Source organism: Bos indicus x Bos taurus, chromosome 5 (assembly GCF_003369695.1).
Source record: "Bos indicus x Bos taurus breed Angus x Brahman F1 hybrid chromosome 5, Bos_hybrid_MaternalHap_v2.0, whole genome shotgun sequence".
Classification (NCBI taxonomy): Eukaryota; Metazoa; Chordata; class Mammalia; order Artiodactyla; family Bovidae; genus Bos; species Bos indicus x Bos taurus.
This window is the reverse complement of record NC_040080.1, coordinates 110,146,593-110,160,682: the sequence shown is the minus strand read 5'-3', so window position 1 is coordinate 110,160,682 and position 14,090 is coordinate 110,146,593. Positions and strand designations below refer to the sequence as shown.

Here is a 14,090-nt window from a genome sequence, read left to right as displayed (position 1 = left end):
TCAGCTGAACACCATATTCCATATATGGTTTGACTAGAGCCAAATTGAGCAGAATTATTTTCTCCTTTAGCATGAATTTTCTGCTTCTGTCAATGCAAAGAATAAAATTAATTTATTTGGGAGACTTATTCCACCTATGGAGAAGGCAATGGCACCCCACTCCAGTACTCTTGCCTGGAAAATCCCATGGACGGAGGAGCCTGGTAGGCTGCAGACCATGGGGTCGTGAAGAGTCGGACACGACTGAGCGACTTCACTTTCACTTTTCCCTTTCATGCATTGGAGAAGGAAATGGCAACCAACTCCAGTGTTCTTGCCTGGAGAATCCCAGGCATGGGGGAGCCTTGTGGGCCACCATCTATGGGGTTGCACAGAGTCGGACACGACTGAAGCGACTTAGCATTCCATCTAGATGCAAGTATAAAAAATCCTAAAGTCCACTCTTCATTAATTGATCTCTAGTTGAATTTCACACTCAGATCTCATTCTGTACTTCTGTACTTGTTTTTCACATCAAATCCTGAGGGGTTTTCTCCCCAAAGACATCTTGCTATGTAGCGTCACAAATTTCTGAGATTTGTATAGATACATCGTTTCATCCAACATATTTCCCAAGTATATAAATGTTTGTCAGTGGTGAACATAAGAACACAAGCCAAATGCTTGTCCAGTGGCTCAAGAATGAGGCTGAGGACAAGGCTCGAAAGTAGTATAGGAATTCTAAAAATGTTTACTTTATTGAGCATTAAGAACATAGACAGAATCAGGCGTTAAGGATTTGTCACTCAAGTGCAGAATGATACAGTTTCCATTAGAAGGCTTCCAAACATATACTAATTATAAAATTCTTTGTACCACTGGTTGAAAATAGTACAAATCATGTTATAGTTTATAAGAAAATATGGAAGCATTTCTTAAGAATAAGTCAACGTTTTCATTAAACCAATTGAGTAGACTTCCAGAAAGTATAAATTGATAGATATAGTAAAGTTTTTGAAAATACAATCATATTAGCTATAATGAAGACTGTTACATGTAGAATCAGGTTGGTTTATTCAGGTGCATTAGGAACTGAACTCTGAAGACTTCTTTCATATCAATTCCAAGGATTCCTAGGTAGCATATGAGAAGGTTTTCGTGTTGATGAATTGCAACATTGCCTAACTCAGTTTTTACTCAATCAAGGGCAGTTTTGCTATCCAGGAGACATTTCACGATCTCTGAAGTTTTCATTGTCACCACAGGGAGTATGTTTCTAGTGGGTAGGGACCAGGGAGGCTGGTCCCTACAATGCCCTGCACAGCTCCCTATAACAAAAAAATTCTCAAACGTGGAATGTCATTAGTGCTGGGGTTGAGAATACTAGACTAATTCAATGAGGCCAACCTTGGGGGAGTTGTGATAGGCCTTTATTTCCTTCTCTCTCACTCATTTCCACTCCTGTTTCTTAGCCACTTCTCATTACTTTCTTAAGTTCTGATTCTTTCCTATCATTTTTACTCTTAAAATTATTTCTTTTTCATCCTTTGAAAAACCTAATCCCCGTTTTAAAGAGGCAAAGTGTGAGAAATATTCACAAAATGACACACTTGGTGATAATTAGTAATTCTGGATTTTTACAAAACCAGTTCAAATCACTTATAGTTAGGGTTGTTCCAGTGTATTTGGAAGAAGTTCAGATAGTCAAAATCACTCAGTCACCTCTTAGGCTGGAACAGTAATTTGTCAACAGAGATGCTTAACTTAGTTAATTGATGGGATACTATGGCTTAACTCTCAAAAATGTATCTGACGGTATAAAATATTGTGAGATTTAACACAAAATCATAGTTCAGGGGAAATTCTTTGTATTACCCCGTTGTACCCTCTGTAGTGCACACTGGATTCTCAAAGGGTGGTTGATTGATAGTGGAAACAGCTGTGTGGTTCAGGCATAAACTATTGACTGGAATACCAGAGCATCTCTGAGTTATGTGTTTGTTATTCATGCCTTCTCTGACTTCCCAGTGGAGGTAAAGTTGAAGTGTGCCTTGGAAGGTGGAAGATCTTTAGTTTGTTCCAAGTATGGTTCCTTATCCAGAGTGATTTATCATAATATTTTTGGAATAAATATTATTGATATCTCCCTGCTTTTCATCACAATACTTCCCTGGGTAAAGAAATAAGATTTAGGTAATTTTATCTTATAAATATCATTTGGAGAATTAGATATACCTTTGCATCTTTTCTCAATTTTATTTCTCAGAAAAGTTAATATTCAAATGATCTGCCTTTGTAACTAGTTAAATAACTAAGCAGCCTTAAAATTCCTTGCCTTCCAGATATTTTTCTGAGCATCTGCTTTAAAAAAAAAAAATACTAAGTGCTTTATGTTCATAAGGAATTAAAAGCCTGTGTTGGGCTCAACTCCAAAAATAATTAAAAGATAGGTGTATCAAAATTTATAAATAAATAAAATCTATATTATGAATTAGAAATTCTGAAGGTGCAAGAACATGGATTTGGAAGGAATAGAGTGATTTTCTTCTTTGAAAAAAATATTCTTAAAAAAAAAAAAAGGTTTGGAGGTGAGTCTTGAAGAAATTGACAAAAAAAGAGTAGTTCTTAAAACATTGTCTATTTTTCCCCAATACTTCATTTTGAAAAATTTTAACTGGTATAAATGAAAGAAAAAAGAGTATAATGTGCATCCATTAACCTATCACCTGGATTCCATAATTATCAACATGCTGTCTTTGTTGCCATCTCTCATTTTTGCTGTTGATGCAGGTATATTTTAAAATAAATTCCAGAGTTTGCCATCTCTCATTTTTGCTGTTGATGCAGGTATATTTTAAAATAAATTCCAGAGTTCATATCTTTTTGCTCTTACATGCCTAACTAAGTATGGATTCCTAAAAAATACTGAAATTCTAATTCATTATGTAATTCCATTATCACAATCGACACAATTACTAATATTGTCTTGGTATCATCTAAACCTAGATTATTTTCAGATTTTTTCATTTTGTTTCAATCTGTTATACTGTGTGGGAAGAATGGAGAGAGTTCTCTTGCCGTCCTAACATAAAGCTCTACTGTATATACTTGTAATATGCTCATGATGTTTTATTTCATGTCATTATTTGCTACTTTGGTGCATCTTGGAACAATCACAATTACCTAAAATATTCCTTACACCCATAGCCTTACGTAGGTCTGTCTTGAACTGTTTGAAAATTATTGCCATGTAATTTTGTTCATGTCTGTAACTTCACTCGATTATAGGTTATTATTATTGACATATACCCAGTAGGCATGCAGGCTGCTCACACCTGGTGTACAAATGAGGACATAAATTGGCAAAGCAAAACACATTTTAATAAGGCAGTAGGCCTAGACAACTTATTATTGGGTGGTAAGCAGCTAAAATATTTTAGTCATGAAACTTTGCATGAGGATGGCTATTTTTTTTTTTAACCATTTTTGAGTCAGAAATAAATTATTTTCTTTTTTGCACAATGCAGTATGGAGTTTTAAGATACAGAATTGATCATAATGGGCTACAATGATGCAGGATTTTAATAGTTTCAGAATGAAAATTTGGAGTGTAAGGGAGACAGTAGTCCTGGAAATAACATTATCTTTAAAAAATTTATCATTCCAAAATTACTAGTTGTTGAAACTAGTACTTGATTGAAGCCATTATTAAATGTAACCATCACTGTCTTTGCAAATATCTGTTTTCAGGTGCAATATATAAACCCCATGGCTCCAGAAACTGTGAGCATAGTAGAGTCAATGGCAGGATTATTTGAGGGTTCAGCAGAGATGTCTTCTGACCTGTATTCACTTGCTTCAGTTATATATAACAGTCATCCACGTAATTACTTTCCTGTGAGGGGCAGAGCTGAAGACCAGCCTTCAACATTTGGTAGGTACATTTTTTTGTTCTGTGTGAAATGTATTTAAACCACCAGTACTACCTAGCACAGATATGAACCTTAGCTCAGAGTTCAACCCAATTATTAATGGTCCATGGGCTGGAGTCAGATTTTTTTTCTTTAACTGTTGGATAACCTCATGTGGCAAATGGAAATGCCACACAGGCAGGAGCTGGCCCCTCCTAACCCATCTGACCTTCCTCCAGAGAAAGTAGCACCCTAGAGTCTGCAGCCAAGCTGCAGAGACAATCAGTTATTACAGTTGCCAAAGCAGGTGTGATGGGAAAGGATTAACATATCTTCAAATCATTCACAGGCCTCACACTCTCTGCAGCTTTTGACTAATAGGTTTTCAAATGTCACTGAAGGTAAATAGGTCAGAAAGTTACAACTCGAGTGCATGGGGTGATCAACAGGTGGAGGTGACCCCAGTGACGTGGTGATGTCATTAGTGTGTACACTGACTACTCAGGGTCAAGGGATCTTATTGTTTCTATAAGGAGAATGTCATATACAGTGAATTAAAAATATTTGGTTAGAAGAAACAGATCTAAATTATCTCTGTTTTTTCTAAAATGCTAAGTGAGAAAAAAGGGTTTCTCTTGTTGCTTTTTTCTCTAATCTGGTATTTGTTCCCTTCCAAATTAAAATTTCTTATATTGATGGTGGAATTTGGCAAAAGTATCACATTGCATTCAATATATGCTTATTTCATTTACTGACATGTTTTTCCTGGGCAAAGAAGACAACTTTTAGAAGACACTAAAAATTAAGAGGCCCATGATTTCTGATACAGATTTTTTTTTTTAATACTTTGTTTGGCCTAAGCACTAATTATCACTGTTGGAAGTGCACAGTCCAAATAAGTTTTTTTTTTTTTAAAAAAAAAAACTAGCTTATTTTTTGAAATAGGGATTTTTTGAAATCCTTGTCCAGATATATTTACGTGGCAGTTTTATAAGCATACTTGCTTTAAATCATTAATGGATTTAGCAAATGTGTGGTGATTTTGAGTCCAAATAAAATCTTATTTCCATGATTTTTATATCATAATGCAGCACTGACTTATAATATTTCAATTTGATATATTGCCCAGTTGTTTTTTAGGAAAAGAATTCCTAACTTGTCTTTTTTAGAAAGTTATATTTTCTCAAAACACTAATCTCTTATTCTGGGATAGTGTATAACAACTAGCAAGATTATATTATGAGCACAAAATGTCTGTATATGTTATTGGAGTACATTCAGTATATTTATTTTTAATTATGTATCTACCTTTCATATAAGGGATTACATGGAGAGATTAATGGATAGTGTGAAATTGGGTTTAAAATTTCACTGTGGAAGCAAAAATGATTTTGATCACAAAGCCAAATACTTGTAAAATTTTTAAAAAACTGATTTCAAATAGGAACTTCAAGGAATCAGTATATCACTGACATTGCTGCTGAACAGCTGTCCTATGTTATCAGGAGACTTGTACCCTTCACTGAGCATATGATTAGTGTATCTGCTTTCACCATCATGGGAGAAGGACCACCAACGGTTCTCAGTGTTAGGACGCTTGAGCAAGGTAAGAATATACTTCCTTTGAAATAGTTACCTGCAGATATTGCTCTGGTACATTGTAATACTTTTCATTCATATTAATTTTTCATTCTTCTTCTCAAGTGCCAAGCTCCATTCAAGTTATAAACTATAAAAATATTAGTTCTTCATCTATTTTGTTATATTGGGATCCTCCAGAATATCCTAATGGAAAAATAACTCATTATACAATTTATGCAATGGAACTGGATACAAACAGAGCATTCCAGATGACTACTATAGATAACAACTTTCTCATAACAGGTAGAACAGAATTTTGTTTTGACATTCTTATTCTGATGGAAAACGCACATCTCTCTATGCCATTAAACACTGCGGAGTACATGTTTCATCACTGCAGACTTAGTTGTGCTATGCTCCCCATGGATATCTTTAAAAATACTTGCAGAAATAACTTCATTAAATGTTGTTTTTCTTTCACTATATTTATCTGCAAATAAAGTCATCAGACCACAGGTATCCTAAGAATATACTTGACCTACGGAATTTTATGCCTGGTGCGTCAAAATAACTCTGTATTGACTGAATGTGACCATCAGCTGAAGTAATTGAGCTGACGTGGTGTTTGTGCCAAATCAGCTACATTCCTTGCAGTGTGCCAAAAATTGTTTCTTCAGTCTCAGACCACTGCCTTGATATTTTAGGAGAGAACTAAAACCTCATCAAGATGGAAGTCTCCCATACCAAGGAAGTTTGGGAGATTGGGATTATAGGAGGCTGATTTAAAGAACCAGTCTCCCGGATAAGTTATTTTCACTAGTCTTGTGTTAAATGGCACTAATCCAGGAATAGTATTCTGGGGACTTTGAACAAATGGCCTATTTTCCTTACAGGGTTAAAGAAATACACAAGATATAAAATGAGAGTGGCTGCCTCAACCACTGTTGGAGAAAGTTCTTTGTCCGAAGCAAATGACATCTTCGTGAGAACTCCAGAAGATGGTAAGAATGTTAGGTGCAGTTTTAATAAGAAGAAGCAAGTGGTGTTGCATGCTTACTGTCATCTACCTCATGCTGCCTTTAGTGTCTGAAGCGATAAACATGAAAAAATATACACATTGGTTTTTTTCCCCCAGAACCAGAGTCGTCACCTCAAGATGTTGAAGTTACCGATGTTACCGCTAGTGAAATAAGTTTGAAGTGGTCACCACCTGAGAAACCCAATGGGATTATTGTTGCCTATGAAGTGCTCTACAGAAATGTAAATTCCTTATTCATGAAGAACACCTCAACAACAAACATAATTTTAAGAGACTTAAAACCTTACTCGCTCTATAACGTTTCTGTAAGGTCATATACCAGATTTGGCCATGGCGAGCAGTTATCTTCTGTACTTTCTGTGAGAACTTCTGAGACTGGTAAGTTTTTTCCCCATACATATTAATGAAGTAAACATGGCCGATAATTGTCATATTGTTTTATATTTTACATAACCTGAAGTCTGTCATTCTGTTCTGTATAATCCAGGAATTTATATGATCTTTGTGGGAAGGCGTGGGAAAAGACTTGTGTAAGTTTTTAAAATCTGATTTACATATAAGGGAACTCCAGAATAAATGTCAGTGTTCTTTTTTTCAAAGAAAGTATCTTGAGAAATCAGAAGTCCTTTTAGTGTACCTATAAATTAGGTTGCTTTGAAACTAGGAAATAGCAGAGACACATTCATAAGAATAGAATCCTATACTATATATAATCTATATAAATTCTGTATACATCCATAGGCATCTATCTATAGATATATCTAAATTTATACATATATATGTATAAATGTGTGTGTGTGTGCGTGTGTTAGTCGCTCAGTCGTGTCCCACTCTGCGACCCCATGGACTGTAGCCCACCACTGGAGTGGGTTGCCATTTCCTTCTCCAGGGGATCTTCCCGACCCAGGGATCAAACCCATTCTTTACTGTCTGAGCCACATATGTAAAGATGTAAGTAGATATATATCTATAGATGTATAATCCAGGTATCCTGCATTTCAGGCAGCTTCTTTACCATCTGAGCCACCTGGGAAGCCCATAGATGTATATAGACTTAATACGTGTAAACTCTATACATCTGTCTATGTATGTGTGTATATCTATATACATTCTTGAGTGTATATATATAGCCAGAGGTGTAGAGTCGGAGCACAGAAAGGACATGCCTGGGAAGCCTTACAAAGGAGGTAGCATTTGACCTTAATCTTAAAGAATCAGGTGGAATGGACATTATATAGGTTTGTTGTGGCCAGGGTGTGTATCCCATATAAATAAAATAATGTAAGCAGAGAATTAATAGTGTTTCAGTTTCAGTGTACAAGAGCAAATAGCACAATGTAAGACATTTGCCTGATGATCTTAGTGCATTGTTTATATTATGCTTATAAACATATATTGGAGCATCACTTTTAGGCCAACTCTGTAGCACATGCCTAGAATTAAAACTAAATGTAAAGTTACTATTTTATCCCTACATTTAAAAAAATAAATATTTGTTGACTAGCTACTGGCTGACGACTGGAGTCACTGTTCCTATACATCATAATTAGCTAAATATCAGCAATTTCTTATGGTTCATCCGGATGCTGTAGGTGAGGCCCTGTCTCTGACCTTGAGGAATCAGGGATCTAGTAAACCAGCTTACCTTTGGGCAAAAATACTCTCTTGAGACTGGTCACAGAGATTAATAAAATAAATTGATATAAAATTGACCATAGAGGATGACACAGATGGTAAAGAATCCATCTGCAATGCAGGAGATCTGGGTTCGATCCCTGGGTTGGGAAGATCCCCTGGTGAAGGGAATGGCAACCCACTCCAGCATTTTTGCCTGGAGAATTTCACAGACAGAGGAGTCTGAGGCAGGGCTACAGTCCATGGGGTCACAAAGAGTCGGACACAACTGAGCGACTGACACTTTTTTTTCACTTTTCATCCTCTTGAGACTGTCACATAAATTAATAAAATGAAATGATATAAAACGGTCCATAGGGATGACAACAGTTGTAATGGCAGGAATGAGTAATGAAAAGAGCGTTTTTTTAAAATTATCATAAATTGTATATTATGGTGCAAAATAATTGTTATTATATGTATTAGCATGCTTCATTGCTTTTATAAATATATGGAAAATAAGTATTTTTGAGAAAAGTCTCTACCTGGTTTCATTTTGCACCATGTCAAGGAAAGAAGCATATTTTAAGTACCTGCAACATACTTCTTGACTTTCACAAAAGTTGCCTTTTTAATTCTAAAATAAAGCAATAAGGTATTATTATCTGCATTCCTAATAAAAAACTGAGGTCTGCGAGGTTCATCCTTTCAAGAAATATTCAGCAAATAATTTATACTATAGCAACCTTTCCCTGGGCTCTATTAGCACTGTACAAGAAAATGAATTTCCACCTTCCTAAAGTTAATATTAATTACTGGGTGTTTCACAGGCAGTGGAATCTGCATCAGTGACTTTTCCTCTAGATCATGTCTAATACAATTGAACCACCAATTTGAGTTCTTTTTGCAACAGAGGTAGCTAGAATTTTAAACACAATCTCAAGGTGTCATTTGAAGCAGAATGTACTCAGGAGCAACTGTTTACTCCCAGGGATCAATGTTCTTGTTAAATACAATAAATACACTCTCTACTCTTACTCTAAAAATCAAGATCCCACTTTTCAATACTGTTTCATGAGAAATTGAGAGCTGTGCTAACTCAGCTAACTAAAAAAGCCAACTACAGCTAATTAATAGTGTTAATGCTGCTAGTTACAAATAGGAGTAAATTATTTGTTCAGATGTTTTATCTTGATTGGAGAATTAGAGTTTATAATGCTTGAAAGTAAAATCCTCATGTGTCAAGCAGGAAAAATCAATATGTGATTGATCTTGTGTGTGTGTTTTAAGTATAGAATGTGCACTTAATAAACAAACTTGAGATTAGTTTATATTTTCTCATACTTAGGGCACAATAACCACATAAAGAACTTTAAGTTCCCATACAGATTACCCTTTGATGATCTATATATGTATATTTTCTTCCCTTTCTTTTTTTAAGATATAATTTTCTTTACAGTAAGCCTTAACCACTGCCTTGAGTAAGTCTGAATTGGGGCAATAATACTAGGGGATTGTAATTTAGTTGTTGATCAAAACTTTGTGTGGGACTGTATAAATGTATTCATGTTAATGAAAGGCATTTTATTACTTTCTGTATGTGACATTAAAGCTATCTATGCCAAACAATAATCTTCTGGCATACCCAAGATAACATCCCACTATTTTAGGATGATCATGAACTAAATTATTCTTTATTTTTAGTTTTTAATAGCTCTAGCTTATTCCAACTGATATAATAATTACTTGTCATTCATGAGTTATCCATTTTATGTGGTACTTCTACAATTGGAAGCACCATGCTATTTCAGAAAAATTTAAATATGTGATTACGCTCCAAAATCACCAAGTGATTAAATCTATCTTGCTTTATTTTCCCTGAAGATCCAGCATGGGTGTAAGGAGAAATGAATAAAAACGCATAGGATGTCAGCCTGGGGTCAGGGCTGCATATTTAGATCCTGACTACTGGTGGTAGGCAGGTAGATCCACAGGGACAAGTTAGCGAAATCCAATGAAAATTTTTCAAAATCCCAAGTTATACTGATTTATAAAGTTCAAGCATAGCATCACTAATTCCTTTTTTCCCTTGCAATTAAAGAGCTATTCAATTCAATCTTACTTTCCTTAGATGTAAATTTCTCCTTTGTTTTAAATATGTTCTATACCACCTTGAGCACAGGTTTTCATTCACTGAACAGACTTTTTATGGGTTCCATATCACGTACTACCACTGAACTAGGCACTATAATTACAGCAGTAAATAAGGCAGGATTTCTGTCTTTCTGGAACTTAACATTCTAGAAGGGTCAGAGAAGATAAAGCAGTAAACAAATAATATATATGATTTTTGATACTGGAAAATTCCTTGAAAAAAAATATCAGGGAAAGAAAAGAGAGTTATGGAAGAATGAGCAGGCAATTTGAGATGGAAGACTGAGAAAAGGCCTCTCTGAGGAGGTTATATTTGCCTAGAGATATTAATAATGTGTGAGATTTACTTAGATGAGGATAAGGAAGAAAATGTTCCAGAGGAAGAATAGCAATTACCAAGTTCCTGAAGAGGGAAAGCTCTTGATATGTCTGAGGAAGAGGAGACCATTTCTCTCATGTGAGCAGTGTGAGCTATGGGGTAGAATTAGCAGATGAGAGAGAGAGAGAGAGGCAAAGGTGGATCATACCTTCGTGGGTGCCATACTGAGGAATGTGGTGTTTAATTTCAATGTGAAGCTATTGGAGAATTAGGTGATGAGAATTTGGTATGTTTTGCAGTTTTAGAAGATTGCTTCTGAATATATTGGATGTGGGAATAAAGAGGAAACTCAAGATTTCCTATCAGGTTTTGGCCTAAGCATCTTGGTCAATGAGGTGCCATTTACTGAAATGAGGAAGTCTGGGGAGGAGATCAGGTTGGAGAAATCTTAGGAGTTCATGTTTTGAACATGTTTGAAATACTCAAGTGCCTGTCGTGAAGGCAACTGGGCAATAAGTTTTAAACTCATGGAAAGGATCCAGGGTTGAATATACAATCTATAAGCATCACCATATGTTGGGTGTTCAAAGTCAAGGTTGAGATAAAGTCATGTCAGGGTAAGTGCAGATAGAGTTGAACAGAAGCGTACAGCTACGTACTCAGGTAATAGGACATGGAGACTTTGGGAAGTCAAGGAGGAGCCAATCAAGGACTAAGCAGGAGTGGCCAGTGAGGTCGGAGGAAAGTCAGGAGAAGGTCATGTCTTGGAAGTCAAATGAGTAGATATTTTAAATTAGAAGCAATTTGTTTCCTACGTCAAGTGCTACTGACAGTGAAGTGATGGTGGTTTAGTCACTAAGTCGTGTATGACTCTTGCTACCCCATGGACTGTAGCCTGACAGGCTCCTCTGTCCATGAGATTTCCCAGCCAAGAATGTTGGAGTGGGCGGCCATTTCATTCTCCAGAGGCTCTTCCTGATCCAGGGATTGAACTTGCGTCTCCTGCATCGCAAGCAGATTCTTTACCACTGAGTCACCAGGGAAGCCCCTGCCAGTAGAGCAATGGCACACAATTGATTAGTGGTTTGGCAAGATGAAGATCATTGATGACACCATGAGAGTATGCTTCATGGTTAAAAATGAGGAGAAAATGCCTAATTGAAGTGGGGCTAAAAGAGCATGATGGTTAAGAAAGGGGAGAAAATGGGTAAAGGGAAGATTTGAGAAATGTGGATATAGAGTGGAGGACAGAACAGAGCAATAACTGATGTGTGTTCACGTGTGTATGATGTGTGTGTGTGTGCTGTGCTTAGTCACCCAGTCCTGTATGACTTTTTGCGACCCCATAGACTATAGCCCACCAGGCTCCTCAGTCCATGGGATTCTCCAGGCAACAATACCGGAGTGGGTTGCCATGCCCTCCTCCAGGGGATCTTCCCAACCTAGGGATCGAACCAGCGTCTGCTTGCAGGTGGATTCTTTACCTGATGAGCTACCAGGGAAGCCCCATACAATGTATATATCATGATAGAAATAATTCAGTGAAGAGAGAAAAACTAAAAGTACAACAGAGAGGAAAAAACGTCAAGTCTAAAGTCTAACTAGGTAGATGGAATGGAATTTAGTGCAGAAATGGACTAGGTTTTAGATAAGAAGGCAGTTGAAGATGAGTGGTAGGAAAATATACAGTCCTCTTTGAGTGTTTTTATTTTCTCGATGAAATTAGAAGCAGGCTTCTCAGGTTTGAATAAAGAGAGGGAGGAGATACTGGATGTTTGTGGAGAAAGAAGATGGTGAAAACAAGCATAACAGAGTAGAAGACTGATTAACTGAAAAATAGGCTGCCAAGTGATGGAAAAAGATTGAGATTTGAGGTTATAAATTAAAGTAAGACTAGTCAGCACGAGTGGAATTTTATTCAGACATGGTCACCTGTTGCATTGAGGATGTAGACTAGCCCTGAGTTCAGTTTAACCAACGTTGAAATTTTGCCAGAAAAGTAAGATATAAAAAGGAGTTGATGGAGATTGCTAGGGAGTGATTTTAGTGATAGACTGTCTGACCTGAGTAAGCAGGGAGATGAGGACGTTAAGAGTGGTGATGGACAGTAAAGACTTGATGAGGGTCAGTGACTTGTTGAATTGACAATATAGTGGTCAGTCAGCTGGAGACGTAGATAGTTGCCAAAGAGAGGAATATTGGCAGTTTTTGGTAATGAAGGCCTCAGGTGTTGCCATGAAGGCTGCTGATTAGAGTGAGGCAGAGGAAAAAAATATTGGAATGTGGAGCTCAAGGAATTCAGAGTCTAGGGAGTTACAGGGTTATTTCCATCTATTTGACATCTCACAGAGAGGAGGTCAATTGTCAGGAGACTGCATTTTTAAGATGTTTAGAGAAATGGCAGAGATCCACTGGATGATTGTCTTAAAGGAAGGGTCAGGAAGAGGAAAGAACAGATCTCGATACGGAAAGGGTTCTAGGCCCTATGGTTACAGAGATGATGAGAAAAAAACAAATAGCTGACAACCCGAGTGCTATGTTGTATTCTCAAGCAGTTTTAAGATTTCACTAAGAGCCAGAAGGTTAAGGAGCCAGAGTACTTGTTGAAGATTTTTCTCAATTTAATGTGTTGGTTAGGAAGATACTAGGGAAGATTTTGAATATTTGGGGAAGGATTGTAGGATTATATTGTTATATCAAGCTGTATTAAAGTTCTTCCCAAAGTTTTAGAAATGTCTGCATTTTTATGGAAGTTTTTCCTGGTAAGTCTGCCTTAGATGCAATACACTCCGTAACAGGTAACAGTGGGGGTGAGGGGTACTTTTCTATATTTTCAAGGCTTCTGAATTTTCTTTACTAAATTTATTAGTAGCATATTTATATCCATTGTATTTAGAATACCAATAAAAAGGTTGAATTCTTAATCTTGAAGGAAAAGAACTTGTAATGGCATTATGAGTATTGGCAATGAAAAAATATATATCTAGTTTATATTGTTTAAACCACAAGTTAATCATTATTGTTCTATGAAGGCAATTTTAAACCATTATCTTTCCAACTACGGTCTTTCATCTCCTGGTATGTTTCTGTGTAAATGTATTGCTTACAGTTTCAGCTAGTGAGATTATACTGATGGCTTTCTCTCTGTTTCTGATTGGCTGACTGTGTTTGTATTTTGCTCTTGTTAATTTTTCTGGGTAGAGAATTCCAGTAGTTTTTCAATTGGTATCACTTTTCTAATTGTGACCTAAGTTAAAGTTGAGTTTCTTCAGAGAGAATGTGTGTTTGCTTCTGCTAATTGTTTTTAAGTAATGGTGACTGTGTGGATCACAATAAACTGTGGAAAATTCTGAAAGAGATGGGAATACCAGACCACCTGACCTGCCTCTTGAGAAACCTATATTCAGGTCAGGAAGCAACAGTTAGAACTGGACATGGAACAACAGACTGGTTCCAAATAGGAAAAGGAGTACGTCAAGGCTGTATATTGTCA

General features: G+C 36.4%; 1 protein-coding gene across 10 annotated transcripts in view; it reads left to right on the top strand.

The window, feature by feature from the left end:
* PTPRQ (protein tyrosine phosphatase, receptor type Q) overlaps positions 1 to 14,090 on the top strand; it is a 296,165-nt gene that overhangs the window by 92,977 nt on the left and 189,098 nt on the right. For all 10 annotated transcript variants that reach the window (XM_027543274.1, XM_027543276.1, XM_027543277.1 and 7 more), the window contains 5 exons: positions 3,730 to 3,913; positions 5,335 to 5,496; positions 5,595 to 5,774; positions 6,365 to 6,472; positions 6,607 to 6,888. In XM_027543274.1, coding sequence (XP_027399075.1) covers positions 3,730 to 3,913; positions 5,335 to 5,496; positions 5,595 to 5,774; positions 6,365 to 6,472; positions 6,607 to 6,888 — 916 coding nt within the window. The remainder of the gene's footprint in view (positions 1 to 3,729; positions 3,914 to 5,334; positions 5,497 to 5,594; positions 5,775 to 6,364; positions 6,473 to 6,606; positions 6,889 to 14,090) is intronic.